Raw genomic sequence first — 21,739 nt, forward strand, 5'->3', positions numbered from 1 at the left:
AAAAACAAGCTCAGCTCGTCAGGCCAGAGCATTGCCCATTGTCCATTGTTGACAATAAGAATATGGTCTATCTGCCTTTTGCGGTGATACGCTTACAACATTGAGGACATTTGAGTCCCAGGTTTTCCGGAAATCATCACCCCCAGAAAATGCTTGATAGTATTGGCATCATATTCAACATTTCTGTTTATTTTTAAATTTTTCTAACACATTCATATGGTTTAAAACAGCAATAAAAAAGTATACTGTGCAGCAAAGTTTAAAATGGAGAGTAAAAGTCACCTTTCTCCCCAAACCCCAGGCCTTCTCCCCAATGGAACCTTGTGTATCTTTCAAGAAAACAATTATAACACGTCTTTTATTTTTTTAAAGTTTTTTTTTTTAATAAAATTTATTTATTTATTTTTGGCTGCTTTGGGTCTTCGTTGCTGCACATGGCTTTCTCTAGTTGTGGCGAGCGGGGCCTACTCTCTATTGCGGTGCTTGGGCTTCTCACTACGGTGGCTTCTCTTGCTGCGGAGCGTGAGCTCTAGGCGGGCGGGCTTCAGTAGTTGTGGCACGTGGGCTCAGTAGTTGCGGCTCGCGGGCTCTAGAGCACAGGCTCAGTAGTTGTGGTGCGCAGGCTTAGTTGCTCCACGGCATGTGGGATCTTCCTGGACCAGGGCTCAAACCCGTGTCCCCTGCATTGGCAGGCAGATTCTCAACCACTGTGCCACCAGGGAAGCCCTAAAGATTTTTTTTGATGTCCTTTTTTTTTTTTAAAGTCTTTTATTGAATTTATTACAATATTGCTTCTGTTTTATGTTTTGGTTTTTTGGCCGTGAGGCATGTGGGATCTTAGCTCCCCAACCAGGGATCGAACCCGCACCCCCTGCATTGGAAGGCAAAGTCTTAACCACTGGACTGCCAGGGAAGTCCCAGCACATATGTTTTAAAAAGTTTAGGCAAGAGCAGTCCTTGAATACTAAATCCACGTATTGACTGCTATTTTCATGAAACTGGGGATCTTGAAGATCTTCCAAGTCAGCACAGGCAGATTGCTTTCAATGACCGTGTGGAACACCTGCAGGGAGTGCCATGTTCTAATCGGTCTCTAATCCATATGTCCAGTTTTCCTCATTACAGACTTTGTTACAGTGAGCAACCTTCTACATACATCTTGGCATCCTTGGTAGATCTTGAGGTAAATTCCTAAAAATAAAATGGCTGGATCAAGGAGGGTATGCATTTTATTTTTATTTAGTTTAGTTAACAGTTTCCATATTGGTCTGTGTGACTGAAGTTCTTTTTTTTTTTTTTTTTAAATATTTATTTATTTGGCTGTGCAGCGTCGTAGTTGCAGCATGTGGGATCTAGTTCCCTGAGCAGGAATCAAACCTGGGCCCCCTGCCTTGGGATCTCGGAGTCTTAACCACTGGACCACCAGGGAAGTCCTGTGACTGAAGTGTGTTTCGTTTTTTTTTTTTTTGCGGTACACGGGCCTCTCACTTGTGGCCTCTCCCGTTGCGGAGCACAGGCTCCGGATGCGCAGGCTCAGTGGCCATGGCTCATGGGTCCAGCCGCTCCGCGGCATGTGGGATCTTCCCGGACCGGGGCACAAACCCGTGTCCCCTGCATCGGCAGGCGGACTCTCAACCACTGTGCCACCAGGGAAGCCCTGGTGACTGAAGTTTTGATCCCTATTTCCACATGACTCTCTAAAGATACTGTGCTGTGTATTCTTTCTACAAGAGGGTAAGGGCGTTTATGGCCACTCCTTCCCCAGGCCCTGCCCAACACTGAGCCTGTTGTGTTTACCCAGCACATTTGATGGCCTCCCTTTCCTGGGCGTCTGAAGGACGTATGAAGAAGTGTAGTTACCCAGTATATGGTCGTCTCCTCTCTCCGGGATGAACCAAGGAAGGAAAATGCTCAGAGACACTAGTGAGAGTATGTGCAGAGCCCTGGCTGTGGGCAGGACTGCCCTGGGGCCCTCTCCGTGGGAGTGGAGGTTGGCTTTCAGGAGACAACAGTGCCTGCTTTCGTGCGCTGACTCCCCTTTGCTCACCCTAGTCCCCACCCTGCTAAACACACACCAGTTCATGACGCTTCTGCTTTTAAAATCAGTGACCGGGGGCTTCCCTGGTGGCGCAGTGGTTGAGAGTCCGCCTGCCGAGGCAGGGGACACGGGTTCGTGCCCCGGTCCGGGAAGATCCCACATGCCGCGGAGCGGCTGGGCCCGTGAGCCATGGCCGCTGAGCCTGCGCGTCCGGAGCCTGTTGCTCCGCAACGGGAGAGGCCACAACAGTGAGAGGCCCGCGTGCCGCAAATAAATAAATAAATAAATAAAATAAAATCAGTGACCGGGTTCTTCCCCAGCGTGAGGTACTCCTGTGTCTTGGTGCCACCCCTTCATTGTGAGGGGTACACCGGGGCCGTTAAGTGGATGTGCGCATACCCGACGTTTTAGAACTTGCATGTGAATCCATGCTTTTTAATCAACTGTTTCATCATTAGGAAGTAACTGTGGACCAGAGAAAGTCTGCACTCAATGTTTACCTAGTGAGAAGTATCTCTTTCGTAATTTGTAATCATTGTCAGGGCTAAGAGTAACTTTTTATCATCATCATCATTATCATTGTTATTATTATTATTATCATTTCTTAGCTGGCACATTAGCAGCCATTTTCCGTCCTTTGTACGGCGTCGCTTCACTTACCAAGAACTGTTGGGAAATGAAATACCTCGCTGAGTGCCCCTACTTGTTTAAAATGTTACCATTTTTTGGTGGGGAAACTAAAAGGAGTTACCCCATCCAAAAAGCCCACAGAAAAGAAGGAAGTGGAGTCTCACTGAGGTGCTAGCCTGGTAAACTGGACTTCTGTCATCTGAGGAAAATGTACCTCCTCACACAGATGGGGAAGTCTCTGTCCCTCGGGTCGTCTTCCCAGCAGGCGTGGCAGCCCATCCTGCCCCTACCCTCCCAGTCAGGGGCAGGAGGAAGAAGCAAAGAAGTCCAGGTTATTTGCCCCAGGAACACCATTCTTGTCCACACAATTCTAGGACAGTAGTTTGTGGTCTGAAGGCAACTTTCAGCTTCTGAGGACATTGTCTAGGGCAGAGGTCCCCAACCTTTTTGGCACCAGGGACCGGTTTCCGTGCAAGACAATTTTTCCAAGGGGGGGGGAGGATGGGGAAGGGTAGGGGTGGGGGGGGGTGGGGATGGAGGGGACGGGGAGGGGGATGGAGATGGGGGAGGGGATGGGGAGGGGTGGGGGATGCTGGGGAGGGGGATGCTGGGGGAGATGGGTCAGGTGGTAATGCAAGCATGGGGAGCAGCATATGAAGCTTCGCTCGGTCACCTGCTGCTCACCTCCTGCTGTGCGACCCCTTACTGGTCTGCTGCCCCCCCGGGGGTTGGGGACCCTGGTCTAGGGTTGTAAGGTGATAACCGTTTCCCACTGTGTTCCCCACTTATTCTCTGTCAGTGGCTATGTTCCAAGGAAGGCTTCTGGGAAAGTCACACTATGATCAAACACTGTGGTCCCCTATAGAAAAACATTAAACAGTTGTTCTTTTTCACTGTGGGGAACTTCGAAGCTTCCGTGGGTTGGGATGAAAGCCTATGCATCCTTGTTTCATTTCCAGCTTCCCGGATCCGGTTCTCACCCTCCACTAGAACTGCCCAGCCCAGCCCTGTCCCAGCTTTCATCTGCCTATGGGTGGGTTCTGTGGATTGCCAAGGACGGGTCAGCCTTCCCTGAAAGGCTCTAAGGTGCTCCCAGCATCCCTAGCTATTTTCCCTCCTTCCCTTTACTGCATTTGAATTTCGGGGGGCGGGGCAGGGGGGATGCAGAAGGGGGAGGAGAAAAGCATAGTAAGGGTGGGGGTCACTAAAGACAGGAACTGCAATTAGAAGACCTTGGGCGATTTACTTTTTTTTTTTTTTAAATCAGTAACATAGAGATAATACATAGTATAGGAGATGATTGTGAAGATTGAATGAGTTCCCATATATAACTATAATAGCCTGGGAGGAAGTGGGGGAGAGAGAGAGATTTGTGACCAAATTGGTTATAGGAAATATGTCAGGTGAAAAATAGCTCCAGTGTTTTAGTCTTTGATGCTAAGAGAAGGTGGCCATTAACAAAAATTGTATAGTCTTCCCTTTGTATCCACAGGGGATTGGTTCCAGGACCGCTGTGGATACCAAAATCCCTGGATGCTCAAGTCCCTTATATAAAATGGCATCATACAGTCAGCCCTTCTTATCTGCGATGTACGGTTGGGAATCCGCGGATGCAGAACCCGTGGATACGGAGGACCCTCCAACTGTTTGTCTTTTTAGTGATGAATTCAGATAAATGGCGTTCTGTTGCCATTTAAACATAACATGTGGAAATATCCAGTAAGTCACTAGGGAGAAAGTGTGAAGAACCCGTGATGTTTGAATGAGTTCATAATCATAGAGACTTTGGTTCGCATCTTGCCTTTGCTGCTTACTGCTTGGGGCGTCTGTTTCCTTGCATGTAGCATGGGAATGTTAACCCCTCTCTCATAGGGTTGTTTGGAAGAGCAAAAAAGCAATTGCCTCAAATCAAAGGGCTCATTGCCTTGCTTATAGTAACTGTCAGGTATCCTATTGGTTCCTTACCCTCTTGTAGATAGAAGTCTGGAGACCCAGCCGGGGACTTTTTTGTGCAGAGGGATATTTGAGACGATGAGAATCAATGCACTCCACGAGGAGCCCTGTTGCACTGGGGAGTAACTGCTGTTAGGAAGAAGACACTACCTTTGAGACGGGACAGACAGTAATGTATCACACTGCAGTGAGAGAGAGAAAAGACAGTTGGATTGGGCACCAAGATGGACTTGGGTTACCTTGAGAAGGCATTTCTGTGGATCAGTACAAACACATACGCTATGACACGGAGCCCCTACATTTCTTGTCCTTTGCACATGTTAAATAACAGCTTATTAGTAGCCCTTCTGTTTTGTTCAACTGCTTACATTTTTAAAGAGAAAATAATATTTTTGCCCTCTTTTAAGTAGGTAGATATTTATTGGGGTAAAAAAGAAACAAACGCACACACCTACTGGCTAGTTACTCCAGGACCCTAGTTTTCTATGCAGAGTAATTTTTGCAGGTGCCCAGAAAGAGTATTCAAGCTGGGAAAGCAGGGAGGGTGGAGGAGGGGAGGAGTCTCCAGGAATCTTTATCTGGTTGGAAATAGAAGGTGGAGATTGAGATCTCCCAACTCTTCCATTGAGATCCAGTGAGTCATGCTGTGGCCAGTGCTTTCTGCTTTGCCTCAAGAATAGGGAGTGGTGAGGTTTGAGGTAATTTTGGAACTGATTGAGGAACTGATGCTGCGTGTGCTTCTGAGAAAGTCCAATTTATCATATAAACCGTTTCCCTCTGTAAGGCAGCCTGGGTGGCAAGCTTTCCAGAAAGGGTGGCTCCTTTCTGGAGGTTGAACCCATCGCACTATGCTTTTCCAATGGTGGCCCCTTCCTTGGCTGGTTTTTTAATAATTGCTTTCCCAGAGCTTCTTAGATTTTGCCATTTCAAAGGGCACGTGTCTCCTGCAGGGAAAGCATTAAACAGTTTTTTAAAGTGAAATTTAAAATGTTATTTATCTTGTTTCCTTCCACCCTTCCCCTTCTCTCAAAGAGCCTATTGCCTTTCTCATCCTAGTTTTGACGTTTGAGCAGGTGGCCTTTCTAGATACCCTAATTCAGAAATTTTTTCTCCTTTATCCAAACTCCTCTCAAAAGTAAACTCCTGGGCTTCCCTGGTGGCACAGTGGTTGAGAGTCCGCCTGCCGATGCCGGGGACACGGGTTCGTGCCCCGGTCTGGGAAGATCCCACATGCCGCGGAGCGGCTGGGCCCGTGAGCCATGGCCGCTGAGCCTGCGCGTCCGGAGCCTGTGCTCCGCAACGGGAGAGGCCACAACAGTGAGAGGCCCGCGTACCGCAAAAAAAAAAAGTAAACTCCTGAGGAGGGAGAGGAGCCAGTCTTGCTTGATTCAATGCCCACCATGCTTGTCCAGTGTGTGACATGTCCAGTAGGATGCATGGAGAGCTTGAAGGGAAGGAAGAGTCTTCTAATATCTTGCCATGTATTATTTGTCATTATTTCATGTGTATTGGCTTTTTTTTTTTTTTGCACCGTGAGTGTAAATTATAATGAATATCCTTCCTTGTCTAGTCTTGTCTGGCAAATTCAAAATATTTTACGTCCACTTCACATGGCACCTTCTCCAGGAAGTGATTTCTGTCTCTCCTGGGACAAAGGAGTCTCCACCCACTGCTGGAACACCCATTTTACCTGCGTTTACGTGTTGACTGTTGCTGACGCACAAATGATGAATCATTTGGTGGCTATCTCTCACGTCCTTCAGGAGACCATGAGCTCCCCAAATGCAGCCACAATGGGGCTCCCATCTGCCCTTAGCTCCAGAACTTGGCACGTAGTCCAACCCATGGGGGATCCCACTGCAGAAATGCCAAGTGATAGGAAGCCCTGCGGGCCACAGGATGCTCAGAGGCCACCCGTGGTGTTAAGTTGTAAATCCAGTAAGCAGACAAGGGCTCTACCTGTCCAAGGAAGCTGTGAGATCAGACGAGGTTCTTCTGTGCGTAGCGTGTTCTGTGAGCGTGTTGAGGCCGTCCTGTCCATTTCCTTGTTAATATAGCAGTGATCAGGGTAAAAAATGTAGCTTATCTTTTGAATGTGGAAGGCCAGTATTACATCGACAGTGGGAAGTTCATGGATGGAAAGCAGTTCAGATGGCTTGAGAAATTATGACAGTGGGACCTAGCCATTGTGGGATACATATTCTTTCCACTTCTGAGTTCCGTCATATAATTTGCAAGCCAAGTCTAGAACGTTTCTGTTTCATTGCTTATTTTACCAGTCAATTCTACAAAACAATAAGGTTGAAGGAATTATCCAAGCCCGTTGATCATTTACTGTGCTGTACTCTGGATACCGCTTGGTGCTTTACATGTCGTTTTATTTAATCCTTACCGCAACTCTATGAACTGGGTCTTATTTCTCCCATCTTTACAGAGACAAAAGCCTAAGTGACACAAAAGCTAAGATCACTTTTCCCCACTTCGCTTAGGTGGCAAAGCGGAAATCTGAATCCAGATCTGTTGATAGCAAGATCTTTGTTTGCTTTGCTCATTCTCATTTGATATAAGGACTATTTGGGAACTCAGTGACACTTTTTTTTTCCTCCAGGAGAAAAGAAACCATCCTCATAATTGTGTGTTCTCTGTTTGCAGGGAAGCAAAGGTGCCTACCGGTACCACTGGCAGAGCCACAATGTCAAGCACAGTGGCGTGGATGACATGGTGTTGCTCTCCAAGATCACAGAGAATGCCATCGTGGAGAATCTAAAGAAGAGATACATGGACGACTACATTTTTGTATCCTTTATTGGTTTCTTTGGACATTTCTAAGTGAGATGACATGTCCATCCTAGTATAAGAGATCCATCTGAAATTCTGAACTGACACTATATGCTCAAGTCATTTTCACCATTGCAGAATGTGGTTTTGTACTTTTTGTCCCTTGGTTCAGGCTGTAGGAAGGGCAGAGATGGTGCCAAAGTTTTCCCCTGGCATTTCACAAAAGCAGGATGGAGCCAGGGACTTCCCTGGCGGTTAAGACTCCGTGCTTCCACTGCAGGGGGCACGGGTTCCATTCCTGGTCAGGGAACTAAGATCCCACATGCCGCGCCGTGTGGCCAGAAAAAAAAAAGATGCAGCCAGTATTCCTCTATTTCAGTCAATGGCACTGTACCTTTGAAGTGCTCTAGCCACGCACGTGGTGTCTAAAACCTGTGCTCTTCCTAGAGAATGTCCTGGTCTGCAGAATTCTGTCGATAGCGCTCCCTGATTGCAAAGCAGAGACAGTTAAGTCCGGACTTAAAAGGTTTAAAAAAGATTGCCTCATGCAAAAAAATATGCCATTTTGCCAGTTTTTCTGCATTCTTATGTTCATGAAAAGAAACATGAGAGAGAAGTGAAGATGAACTGTTGAAAATGTCTGATATTCTTGAGTTCTTTATGTTTCAGTTTTAGCTTGCCAGATACCATTTTTTTTGGTAGGACTTTAAAAAATTCAGAATGGAAATTTGATTCAAATGTGTGTTGACTTCATTATAAACAGAGAACTGTGATAGTTGCTTAAGTTCCTACAGGATTCAGGAGTTCTGTTTGGTGCAACTATGTAAAGTTCTTTTAATAGAATTATTGTGGAGTTGGTTATAGATAAGCAAGGGTCTGTGAAAATCTATGTAGTAGTACCAGAAAGTTTAACCGTGATGCTCTTGGTGGCTTCTGAAGGTATGGCGTTCTGGATGATCATTCAACGTGGACTCTTTGCAACTATCATAACATACATTTTAGATTTTAACCCCCAAACCTTGGGAAGGTAAAGTTTTCCCATTCGTAGCTTCTGTTTATTATTTACACCACTCCTTTGACTCTTAGGTAAAAGCACCCATAGCAATGCAGCAGTACTTCTGCAGGGACTGCCTATTCTATCATTGGTGAGGAGGGAGTTCAACTCACCAGGGGTTAATACTAATAGACATTATTCCAAGGCACTTGGAGGGTTCTAACCAATACTGTGCTGTTTCTTGTTTACCACAGGAAGTTTTTCCAAATATCTGGGTAGTTAAATCCCTAAACCTCTGCTTTTAAGCATTAATAGATAGATTTGGATTCATTAGCCACGTTATAATAGCATCTTGATCAGGTGTGGAAGCCCACTGCCTAAACACAGAATCCCACCCACCACAGGATTTTATTGGAACGTAGCCATGCTTGTTGGGTTACTTACCGTCTGTGGCTGCTTTTATGCTACTGTGGCAGAATTGAGTATTTGCAACAGACCCTATGATGCGCAAAGCCTAGACTATTCTCTCATCCTTTGCAGAAAACATTTGTTGACTCCTAGATACCTGCACAGAGCTTCCTTTAATTGTATGAAAGCAGTTTTATTCGGTTGTAAGTTCTCATTTTATTTGGTCAAAAAATTGAAATATGCTCACTTTATCTGGGCTTATCATCTATTAAAAGATTTTAATCACTTTTATGTGCAAGACCTAAGGCACACGGAAACTGGCCGATGACGGATCAGGAAGAGTTGGGATGAATCTGGACAGACTGGCTTCAAGCTTTAATCTGCGTGAGCTTGGTGACCTTACACAAGTTTTGTGATCTGTGTTCCTTGATTTCCTCACCTGTAAAATGGGAGTAATGATAAAACCTCCCACATGAGGCTGTTGTAGGATAAAATGAAATAATGAATGCAGTGAGTACAAAGTAAGCATTAGTTATTATTATCGTACACTAAGGCAAGTGTATACGTTCCTCCCATATTTCTTTTCTTTTTTGCAGTACACGGGCCTCTCACTGTTGTGGCCTCTCCTGTTGCGGAGCACAGGCTCCGGACGCGCAGGCTCAGCGGCCATGGCTCACGGGCCCAGCCGCTCCGCGGCATGTGGGATCTTCCCGGACTGGGGCACAAACACGTGTCCCATGCATCGGCAGGCGGACTCTCAACCACTGCGCCACCAGGGAAACCCCCTCCCGTATTTCTGAATTATGTTCCAAAACTTCAATGATAAAGTTGCTTATTGGACATTCAAATGCATTTTACCATAGAAGCTTTTATTTGTTTATTTTATTTTTTCTTAATTTTTAATTAATTTTATTTTATTTATTTTATTTTTGGATGCGTTGGGTCTTCGTTGCCGCACACAGGCTTTTCTCTAGTTGCCGCGAGTGGGGGCTACTCTTCGTTGCGGTGCGCAGGTTTCTCACAGCGGTGGCTTCTCTTGTTGTGGAGCACGGGCTCTAGGCGCACGGGCTTCAGTAGTTGTGGCACTCAGGCTCAGTAGTTGTGGCTCGAGAGCTCTAGAGTACAGGCTCATTAGTTGTGGTGCACGGGCTTAGCTGCTCTGTGGCATGTAGGAATTTCCCGGACCAGGGCTCAAACCCGTGTCCACTGCATTGGCAGGCGGATTCTTAGCCACTGCGCCACCAGGGAAGCCCCATAGAAGCTTTTCAATGGAGGATTGGTTTATTGACAAGCCCATAGAAGACTCATTTCCGGTGGATGTAGTTGAACTCATTATTCATTGGAATGTTCTTAGAACGTGGACTCAGTTTATTACATTATTTACATAGGCATGGTTTGTTCTTTTAAAAAATTTTATTTTATTTAATTTTGGCTGCGTTGAATCTTCGTTGCTACACGCGGGCTTTCTCTGGTTGCAGCGAGCGGGAGCTACTCTTCGTTGCGGTGTACGGGCTTCTCATCGCGGTGGCTTCTCTTGCTGCGGAGCACGGGCTCTAGGTGCACGGGCTTCAGTAGTTGTGGCACACGGGCTCAGTAGCTGTGGCTCGCAGGCTCTACAGCGCAGGCTCAGTAGTTGTGGCTCGCAGGCTCTAGAGCGCAGGCTCAGTAGCTGTGGTGCCTGGTCATAGTTGCTCCATGGCATGTGGGATCTTCCCGGCCCAGGGCTTGAACTCGTGTCCCCTGCGTTGGCAGGCAGATTCTTAACTACTGCACCACTAGGGAAGCCCTATAGGCATGGTTTTTGATCATCTGGGTAAGAAAAGAAAAATATGTCAGTGGTTATCAGCTGCCAGCCCATCATCAACCTAGACAGACTCACTTTTCTCCGTACAGATCGCGTTTACCCCTAAAACACTAGAAACTCCTAAGAACAGGGACTATGTCTTCTATACCTTTTAAAAAGCAAAGTTTAAAAAGCACTTTAAAGCAATATGTGTTCATTTAACACGATTTACAAAATGCAGTTAACTAGAAAGGAGAACATTAAAATCCCCTGCTATCCCACCATATAAGGTTTGTTCCTATTAACCTGTTGTATATTTTTCAGTTTACTCACATATAAACATACCTATACATACATGTGCTTTCTTGTTAATTTTAGCCAAAAAGTGGCATCATCCTGCCTTGTTTATTTCTTAGTTTCCTGCATAATTCTTGGAATGGTGCATTATAGTAGATGTTCATTGAAAGTTTGTTGACTATGATGACTCGCTTTTTATATTCAGACAGCAGAATTTTAAAGTGACTCACACAGAGGGGGCTGATTCCCAGCCTTTGAATTAATGTCTTTGAATCAATGACTGACTAATCGTGTGTTCTTCCAAGGAAATGAGTTAGTTGACCACTAATAGACTTCGTGTTGTAGAAACCTCTGCCCACTCAGTATATGAGAAACTCGGCATCAGCGTGCTTTCCGGCAATAGCACAGAGCAGCTTTCAGCTTTGAGGAAGCTTGATGGCTCTGTTGGATGTTTACGAAATAATACCAAGGGTCTAACTGTGAATCTTTTCCTCTGATAAGTGATAGAAGCCTCCTTTATAAGTTCAATGCCAAGGGAATGTTATGATAGAGTAGCATTATTTTGAATGAGTTTTTCCCCCTCTCTCTCCTAAGCTTAATAGTTAAGACGAGAAGAGATTCGCCTTTAGGTTAAGTTATAAAAATGGTCATTTTACCTATTCTACATCTAATAGCAGCACATTGTTTCGTACTGAAGGTCAGCATTTGGAACAATCAATTGTTAATGCATTCAGGCTGACTGAACATTTCTTTGTTCCACATTAGAAAAAAAATCTACTTGGAAAATGCGAACACTGTTAACCAACAAAACCCCATTTTTTTCAGCTATTTATCCTAAGACCAGGGAGGTTTCATTTACTATCTATTTTTCTTGAGTGTTTCCACACTTCTTACAATTACATTCTAAAATATAGGAGGGAAACCTTGCAGTATTTTCCCTCTGCTTGGTGAGATATCATTTATAGCCACTTGGCTGACAAAAATAGTTCCTGTACAAAGCACTCCATGCTCATTTGGTCCAACTTTCTCCAAACTTGTTTTTCCTCAAAGACCACATGCTCAAGTGTGCTTGGCATTTTCAGCCCTTGAATTAGGAGTTAAGACACTTGCGCCAGAGCAACCGGAGCTCAGGGCAGCGCCATTGATTTGAATGAGGTTTGACCCTTGGCCATCAGTTCATGTTGGGGGGCAGCCACTGCAGTGAGATGAACGTGAGTCTGGTGTCCGGAGCCAGGGGCTCAAGTTCCAGCTCTGTCGTCTCCACATATGTGACTTCACGCAAATCACCTCACCTCCCTGCACCACCTCAGTGATGAGTCCGGGCAGGTCGACTACATCAGTGTGGGCAGTTTGGGGGAATTCACTGGCTATTTAAATTTTTTTTTTTTTTAAAAAAAACATTAAACTCTTAACCTTGCCTTATAAGACCATTAAAAACAAATTTACAGGAGCTGCACTACCATCACATTTCATAAAAGAAAGACTATTTTAACACCCAAAAAGTAGAAAGGAAATAGTGTAAGAATAAAGGATGGTCCTTTATACTGAATACATTGGGCTTTATAAAAAATTCAGGGCACTGTTTCTCTTTTTGTCATTCTTGCTGCAGATTGATGAAAGTACAAGGATCCACAGAGTAGTAATTGGGAAACAATCAATGAAAGATCTATTAGCTGCCTTCTGTCTTGCATATGCTGTTAAATAAGATGGCATTTATCTTATTTCCGGTTTTTTTTAATTTTTAATCATAACCTTGTGTATCTGCATACAATTTGAGAATTAACCTTGGGCCACACCTTTCCAGCTAAAGGTCGTGTGGGTAGAGACAATGACGGAACAGCTGTTTCCAAAGGCACACCTGAATTATGCAGCAGGGAGCGGGAGTGAGTATTAGAGTTACCTGGAGAAGTGGCCCAACCCAGTAGATGACCTGTGCTGTCAGGGAGGTAGCTGAGGTCTCTGCAGACCCAAGCAGGTGGGAAAAACATATTTGTTTCCTTTAACTTCCAAATCAAATTCTCTTGTCTCCATTCTGATTTAAGTAAATTTGTAGCTAGATAGGAACAGCGTTATTCATTTCAAACCAAACTTTATTTTTCAGGAGTCCTCCCAAATAATACCGCCCGCGAGAGCCTTACTGGATCCCTCTTCCAATCTGAGTCATGGATTCAGGATTGGCCTAGAATATTCCAAAAGAGGTTTTTTTCTTTGAATGTCTCCTTGCCAGAGTTTATGTAGACTACTTATTGAAAATCAAGACTTTACAAGATGTCTTTTCACATAGCAGACTATTAACAGTAAAAAAATGTTGGTTCCTGACCATCCCAGGTGGCAGAGTGGTTAAGAACCACCTGCTATTGCAGGGGACACGGGTTCGAGCCCTGGTCCAGGAAGATCCCACATGCCACGGAGCAACTAAGCCCGTGCGCCACAACTTCTGAGCCTGTGCTCTAGAGCCCGTGAGCCACAACTACTGAAGCCTGTGCACCTAGAGCCCATGCTCTGCAACAAGAGAAGCCCCTGCTCGCTGCAACTAGAGAAAACCCACGTGCAGCAACGAAGACCCAACACAGCCGAAAATAAATAAAGAAATATTTTTAAATGTTGGTTCCTATAGGAGCTCTTACGCAACCCAATCTAGATTTATTGATTGGGGAACAAGGTTGGGTTGGTGATTCCTTTGGCTTGGGACCTCTGGCAGCTCTTTATTCTCTGAGTGCAGGGATTGGTTTATCTAGGACAGGTGACATTCACAGCAGCCCCTTTACAACTAAGGAAGGAGCACCATCCTCCATGGAAAGATCCTATTTGGGGATGTATGTAGGCATAGACATCTACTTCTGAAATGAATATAGTCGTAGCAGTGCTGTACTTCTTGAATGTTGAAGATTTCTCTATGCCTCAGTTTCCTCCTAGTAAAATAGGATTAAAATAGTAACAGGGGACTTCCCTGGTGGCACAGCAGTTGAGGGTCCGCCTGCCGATGCAGGGGACACGGGTTCGTGCCCCGGTCCGGGAAGATCCCACATGCCGCGGAGCGGCCGGGCCCGTGAGCCATGGCCGCTGAGCCTGCGCGTCCGGAGCCTGTGCTCCGCAACGGGAGAGGCCACAACAGTGAGAGGCCTGCGTACCGCAAAAAAAAAGAAAAAAATAGTAACAGGATTGTCATTAGGAGCTTAGATTAGTGCCATGTATACATGTATGTGTTCGATCAGTGTTTTTATCATCAACACTTAGTCTTGGCTGTAACACTATGAACACTTCTGACCTGCTTAATAATTCTAACAGTAAATTTATCTGTTCTAAGTTTTACCTCAAAAAAAATAGCCCACTGACGTGTGGTTGGCCTCCTCTGACGTTGGCACTTGGAAATACGTTTGCTCTTGGCCCTTCGTCTGTGACTCTGTAGTGATTTTCGGTTATGATTCACTGTCTCATCTGCATTTTCTCTTAGTGCCATGGCCTGACCCCAGAGCAGTGCTGGGTGTATCTGGATGTGCAGTGAAAATGGACCCCATCTTGTCTACTACTGTTTCATGTTCAGCCCTTTCAATTCTGAAGATCTTTCTGTTCAGTGAGAAAGCAAGCAAAATTGCAACCCAGTCATACCCTCTTCTCACTTTCATGTATAAGTATTAATTTTTAAATATTATATGATCCGTTCCACACTTGGCTCATTTGTGTTCAATAATAATACCAGCACTGCATCCCAGAGATGTTAACGTGACAGAATGAGCATCCTGAAGTGTATGAATTAAGGACATTGCCTCTACTACATATCAAACATTGTGCTGAGCATTTTACACTGTTTCATTTAATTCTCATAACAAGCCTATCAAGTAGGTCCTATTTACCCCATCGTCCAATAACCACCGCTTAGAGATGTGACTCAAGGTCAGAGTAGAATAGAACTGGGTGTGGGGAGCTAGGCAATCTGACCAGATTCCCTGTGCTGCTCTATTTGACACTCAGGTCCTAATATGTGAATATATAAATGTACCCTTGGAGGAGGAAATCTCATAGCTTTACATTCTTTCTTTTTTTTTTAAATTTATTTATTTTGCACTGCATTGGGTCTTCATTGCTGCGCATGGGTTTTCTCTAGTTGCGGCGAGTGGGGGCCACCCTTCGTTGCAGTGCACGTGCTTCTCATTGCGGTGGCTTCTCTTGTTGCGGAACACGGGCTCTAGGCAGGGAGTTTTATCTCTTCTGTCCATTTTGTTCACTGCTGTATCTCTGCATCTGTAACAATGCCTGGCATGTTGTAGACATCCAGTTCAAACTAGTTGATTGTTGAATGATAAATGGAAATATTTTGTATGTTATGATAACACTTCATTTTGGGGGCATATGTAACACATTGTCTTCTGCGGGGCCTTCTGGGATTTCCCACACAGAAATAAAACCTTCTTCCCTAAACCTGATCTATGTGGGTTTGTAATTTTCTGCTCTGAATACCACTTATGGAAACAACTCAGTTCTCCAGAGATTCGAAAGAGCAGGACTGGGGCTTCCCTGGTGGCGCAGTGGTTAAGAATCCGCCTGCCAATGCAGCGGACATGGGTTCACTCCCTGGTCCGGGAAGATCCCACATGCCCCGGAGCAGTGAAGCCCGTGCACCACAACTACTGAGCCTGCGCTCTAGAGCCCGCGAGCCACAGCTACTGAGCCCACGTGCCACAACTACTGAAGCCCGCGTGCCTAGAGCCCATGCTCTGCAGCAAGAGAAGCCACCGCAATAAGCCCACGCACTGCAACGAAGAGTAGCCCCCATTCGCCGCAACTAGAGAAAGCCCGTGTGTAGCAACAAAGACCCAACGCAGCCAAAAATAAATTAAAAAAAAAAAAAAAAGAGCAGGACTGTTCAGTTCATCTTATATCCCTCTACTTGTTAAACAGGTAAATGACTATGTTTTTAGTGTACCTAAGAGACATGAAATTTCCAAGGAAAAAATATTTGCTCTTTTTACTCCTTGGTCACTTGTTTCGTTTTTTCCTAGCTGTGCATGTCATCAGTCTTGAAAGAATGTGCTTCAATTCACTTAAAATAACGATTTCTTTTAGTAACACTTCGGTAATTAAGTTAATTACTCTTCCTGGAGAACAAAACCTGAGCTAGTTGGTAATTGCTTTTGTCTTTATTTGTAATCTTTTAGAAGACAAACGTGAGCTTTTCCTTGGGACAATCATGAATTCTTGATAACATCTGGTTGCTTAATTCAAAAAATGTGTAGCTATGAAGATTAATGATAGACCTTAACTGGATTTAAACTCAGACATATATAGGATCTGTATTAATCTCAGTCAACCCTTTCAAGCAGATGCCATATTTTGGGGAAAAGGAAATTGAAATGTACCAAGGAGCGGTAAGTTACATGCCACTTAAATTACTGTAGTGTTTGGGGGCTTTTATGATGCATGGGCAATTGAAGTTTGCAATACATTTGCATTTTCTTATTATGAATTATTTATTGGGGAAACGCAAGTAGGTGACATTGTTTGATTTTTAATAATGTGCTGCTCTTCAGAGTACAGCTCAAAAAAGCATAGGAGTATTATTATTGGAACATTATATACAAAATTAGTTAAACAGGATGTAAGACTTACAGCTTCAGGCATCTTCCTCCTTCCACATATGTCACAAAATTCTAAGGACTAAAAAAAAACACTACTCGGTAAAAAAAAAATAAATAGGACAACGGGAACTTTTCTCTGCAAATCACTTAAGCTGTGGCTATGAGTGGAACATGAAAAATGAATCTTTTATTATTTCATTTATTAATGTGACCCTGATCTCTATTCAGACCGAGCTCCATAGCCATTTCAGTTGTGTGATCAAAATAGAATCCATAATCCTAATTAATATATTTCATCCCAGGGCTCATCACTTCCCCAGGCCTTCCCATCTCTGCATCTTTTTCCTTCCCTCTTTCCTTTCCAGCAGAAGCACAAGAGCGTTCATTAATCCTGACCCCTGGAAAACAAACAAAAGGGAGCCCACACAAATTCATCAGTTGAAGTGGAAGGCAATTTACCCAGAGCAAGAGCCCACCCCGTTGTTGCCAGATGAATGGTGCTGGTAGCTGGAGCCGAAGGAGGCTGCCACGCGAAAGACCTTTGATAATGCTGCCTTTATGGAAGCCCAGCACAAGGGAAACACTGTCAGTAGAGGCTGGGCCCTGCCCTGGCGCCCTGATCAGCAGGGCCCCGGGGCAGCAGGCACGGAGCCGGCTTGGCGTCCTCAATGACAGCCAAAGCGGGGTGGGTGGAAGTGCTGTGTATTCGTGTTGTTTCTTCCCATTTCTCTGTGAAGCCTTGCTACGTGAGTCCCTTTCAGACCATTCATCTTTTTGAAGAGTTCTCTTTAAAGATATGCCCTAGGAGTTTTTAATATATATTTATTTTTAACTGCTAGTGTTGTAAAATTGGTATTTACTTAGTGCCAGGTACTGTGTTACACTTGCAACCATAATAAATCAGCCCTGTATGCTGACTACGGATTACTCTTCATCCCCATTTCACAGATGAGGAAACTGGCGCTCAGAGAGGTAAAGTACTTGAATATATTGAGTGTTGAAGCTGGGAGTTGAAGTCAGGTCTCAGTGACTTTCTTTCAAGCGTAAGGGAAGATCAGGTAGAGGAAATGCTTACCCTATAATTCTCATCAGTAGCTGAGAAGTACCATGAGTCCATAGATGGGAAACCAATTTGAAAACTAAAAAGTGACGTGCAGAGGTCAAGTATAACTAGCTAAGTGACTTTGAAGCCTTATTGGGCAATGACTTGCCCACTCCTTTTCCTCCACTGCTCACAGCTTTCTCTCTACTCCATTTCCTTCTATTTTCCATCCTTTTTTTTTTTTTTTTTTTCCTGGCCACGCAGCACAGCATGAAGGATCTTAGTTCCCCAACCAGGGATTGAACCCGTGCCCACTGCAGTGGAAGCTGGGAGTCTTAACCACTGGACCACCAGAGAAGTGCCTCATCCTCTTTTCTTTTCCTGTTTCCCTGTTTTCAAAGAGGTATTAAAGATAATAATTTGAGCAGTCTGGGCTGGAAGAAGACAATTTAAGACTCTGATCCTGCAGTGCCGTCTACGCATCCCTTCTCACTGTGAGGTGAAGGCAGGAATGACATTATTTTTGTCCCTGTATAGAATTATTCAGTCCATCAGTCCCAGGAATAATCTAGACCCTCATGAGCAGTTTCCTTTCTGAGCCCCCCGCTCACATGTGGGGAGCCGTGGGCACTGGAAACACCCGTGCTTACCATTTGTGCAGGCGTCGAGCAGTCTCTCACCCCTTGTCGCTCCACTCTGATCCACCAGGGCTTGCAGTGAGTGGCAATTTCTGGGCCAGGCCCCTTACACTGTAGTAACTCGTTGTGTAACAAGGCTCAAAGCTGGATTAAGTAGATTCTGCTTTACCGCTGCATTTTACTTACGTTTTCTAATTACTTTCCCATCCTTCATCTCAGTTACCTTGTGAGATGTGTACCATGGACGTTATTATCCCCACTCTAGAGATGCGAACCAGAGAAGGGCAAGACAGAGCCTGAATGTCTTCTCCCTCTGGACTTGGCTTTCTTTTCACTCTTTTATGGTAGATAGTCTTAAATTTAAGGCGTGTTCTTCCTCCAGCTTTCCACCATATGAAGTATTATTCTTTTTAGTGATTTTTGAGGAAGTGGTGGAAGTGGTGCCAAGAAACTGAAGGAAGCAGGGCTGCAGTCGTCCTGACGCAGTGAATTTATTGGTGGATTTATATTTATGCATAGCTAAGATATCCCATGAGATAAAAGCACAAACCCGCTATCTTGGTGTGGTAGGATTTTTTGTTTTTCCATACTGAGATGGGACAAACTGGTCAAATCTGTTTATCTCTTTAAAGAACCACACCTCCTGCCTTCTTCTAATGGAAAGTTTTTAAGTTTTTTCCTTATTTTCATATAGTCTCACTTAATTTCCTGTGGGGTCCCAGGATCTTCAACTTACCTCTTAGAAAAAAAAAAAACTAGAATTTCTGAATTAATACCAGTCAGATCCAGGTTTTTAGTAAGGCCCTCTTAAGACCTGTTGCCCAAATGTCTTCAGAAACACTTAGAAATGGAATGTGGTCTACAGAGGTGTGCTGGGTGGAAGGGTGTGGTATCGGAGTCTCTGAAGACAATGGTTATGTCTGAAGGCTGAATCATACATAGGCCTACAGAAGAGTCCTTCCAAATTCCATCTTCATTGCTTTAGGTGTACCTCCTCATGACCTTAGCAAGTTTATGATTCTTGTATTATGCAACCTTTAAGGCTGGAACTATACAGTGATGTATTCATTTCCAAGGCCAAGAAAAGAAATGTAATGTGTTGCTCTAACTGACCATGGTTTTTTTGGTTTTTTTTTTTCTTCTTTTCCAGGCACAGTATGAAAACCCACCACATATCTATGCTCTTGCAGATAATATGTACAGAAACATGATCATTGACAGAGAGAACCAGTGTGTCATCATCAGGTATGGAAAAGAGCCTTCTTAGGTCCAGGGAACATGAGACCATGCTGTACTTAGGATTCTGTCACGGAGCAATGCTTTTGCCGTAGTTGCTCATTCCGGAGACTGGTTAATGTATCCGAGTAGCTAGCAGCCTGTTAGCTTTGCCTTGGTTTGTTTTATAACTACAGTTCATAAAAGGTTTGAGCTTCTGTGAGGTTGCTTTTTATACCCCTGTCACTTAAGGTATTAAGGCCTTAGGGCACATGGTTCTAGCTGGATCTTTCTCTGATTGTCATCAGGCCTTGAAATAAAATCATAAGACACCTCCTCTCCCATTTGATTGTATTGTGGCTTTACTCTGAATTGGAGATCCTTTATGTTGCAAGTATAGTAAGCATGTGTCACTGTTTTGTCAGCTGGAGTATTTTCCTCTAGGTCCTTCTTTTTCCTTAATAATTTAATATTGGTTTGGTCAGAAAGTTCATTTGGGTTTTTCCATAACACAGAAAATCCTGAACGAACTTTTTGGCCAGTCCAATAGTTCGAGTTTGAACATTTTTGGTTTTTTATCATTTGCTTTTAATTTTCTGAGGGCATTACTGGTCAATGCCAGCATTGGGTGTCTGTAACTACACTTCGCAATCCTTGTAACCTGACCTAGCGCTGAGTCTTTGCTGGATTGAAGTGCTTTTACGATTTTGTTTACCATTACGAACATTTTCAAACATACAGAAAACGTAAGCGTCTGTATTTCCATCACTTAGAACTTGACAGTTTTTGACATTTTGTCATATTTGCGTTCATCTTCTTTAGTTACTTAATTTTTTAGTCCTTCATTTTTCAAAAATAAAAAAAAGGTTTTATGGATATTTAGAAACACAAAATTAGAAAGAGAATTATAATAAGCACCTGTGTATCTGTCATCCCGCTTGTGCAGCTATTAATAGTGTACAATATAAAAATATAGTGGCCAATCCTGTTTCACCTAGTCCTCCCACCCTGGCCCACTTGATTATTTAAAGCAAATCCTAGGGAGAAAATCATTTCATTTGTCAATAATTTAGCGTGTACCTCGAAAATATCATTCTTATCACACCTGAAAAAAAAAGAATAATTCTTTCAATGTCGTCTAATATTATCAGTGTTCCAGTTCCATGACGGTCTTATAAATTCTTTTCTACAGTTGATTCATTTTTATTTAGGTTCCAAACGCTCACACTTTGTCCTGGTTGTGTGTCTCTCAAGTCTGTCGTTAACACTTCTCTCTTGTTCTTTTTGTTTTCTTAGTATTTATTTGTTAAAGAAAAAGGTTCGTCCTGCAGAATTTTCTGTAGTCTGGTGTTAGCTAATTGTATACCGTGACTTTGCACTGTCCTCTCTATTCCTGTAAATTGACAGATCTAACAGCTTGATCAGGTTCAGGTTCAATTATTTGGCAAAAAAATGCTCCATTATTGATGCTGTGCACGTTATGCCTGTTGGTCTGTCTTTGTGTGATGTTCGGATTTCCAGTGGGTCAATCCATTATAAATTCTCATTTCACAATCATCATTTACTTGATGGTTGAAAACGAATCATTTTCTAATTCTGTGATCCCTTCTACATTAATTTATTAGTTGGAATTTTTATTTGTTTACCATAAAATACAATCTATACGGGAACATTAGATTAAAAAGCTTGATTTGTTGTCTTTATTTACTAATTTTTCAAGCAATGAGTTGATACCCTAGCAGCAAAGTAAAATGTTTTTGTTTTCAATATCATTCTACACTGATAGATTTTAAATACCTGTTGAACAACACTGCAGTTTTCATTTAGGCTCAAATAGTCCTACCTTTGGCCAGTGAAGGCCCTTTGTATTGGCTTCTTTGTCCCTTTGACATGACTCCAGTAGTCTGTGATAGTTTCCTTATTTAAGATGTTCCAGGCTCCAGCCGAGGAGTGGGGCAGGGCAGCCAGGAGGGAGTAAGAGAGCCTGAATGGAGGCCGGGTCAAAGGTCAGGGCCTTTTCCTGGCTGCCGTGGCAAGGATCCCTACCTGAACACTGCAAGTGACTATTACCCTGGGATTCAGAAACGTCTACAGGACTGAGACTGGACCTGCTAAAGCTGTCTCAGGGCATTGATGAAGTGTGTTGTTCAAAGGACGTTTGCCATTGGGAAATGTGCCCAGAGAAAGGTAAATAAATGAAGCTTTAGATAAGGAATTGAAGAAATAAATCTACAAAGAAGCCTTGTTAAACCCTTTCATATCTTATATCTGGAATATACAAGATTTATAAAGAAATATGTTCCTATAAAGTAGGGATAAGGAAATCAGGCTAAAAAACACATAACTCCATTTATAGGTACAGATGGTACCTGTATGTGATTGTGATA

The 21,739-nt window shown here is 43.7% G+C and overlaps 1 protein-coding gene across 2 annotated transcripts in view; it reads left to right on the forward strand.

Annotated features, from left to right (window-relative positions):
- Window positions 1–21,739, forward strand: part of MYO1E (myosin IE) — a 202,140-nt gene that overhangs the window by 78,074 nt on the left and 102,327 nt on the right. Inside the window, exons 1-4 of one of the 2 annotated variants that reach the window (XM_079914345.1) lie at window positions 3,611–3,754; window positions 7,274–7,417; window positions 16,158–16,247; window positions 19,288–19,382. In XM_079914345.1, coding sequence (XP_079770471.1) covers window positions 3,698–3,754; window positions 7,274–7,417; window positions 16,158–16,247; window positions 19,288–19,382 — 386 coding nt within the window. In that variant the 5' untranslated portion in view covers window positions 3,611–3,697. Of the gene's footprint in view, window positions 1–3,610; window positions 3,755–7,273; window positions 7,418–16,157; window positions 16,248–19,287; window positions 19,383–21,739 lie in introns of those variants that run through there. The other variant, XM_079914344.1, reaches the window with a different exon arrangement.

The sequence above is a fragment of the Stenella coeruleoalba genome, assembly GCF_951394435.1.
Source record: "Stenella coeruleoalba genome assembly, chromosome: 2".
In the NCBI taxonomy this organism is placed as follows: domain Eukaryota; kingdom Metazoa; phylum Chordata; class Mammalia; order Artiodactyla; family Delphinidae; genus Stenella; species Stenella coeruleoalba.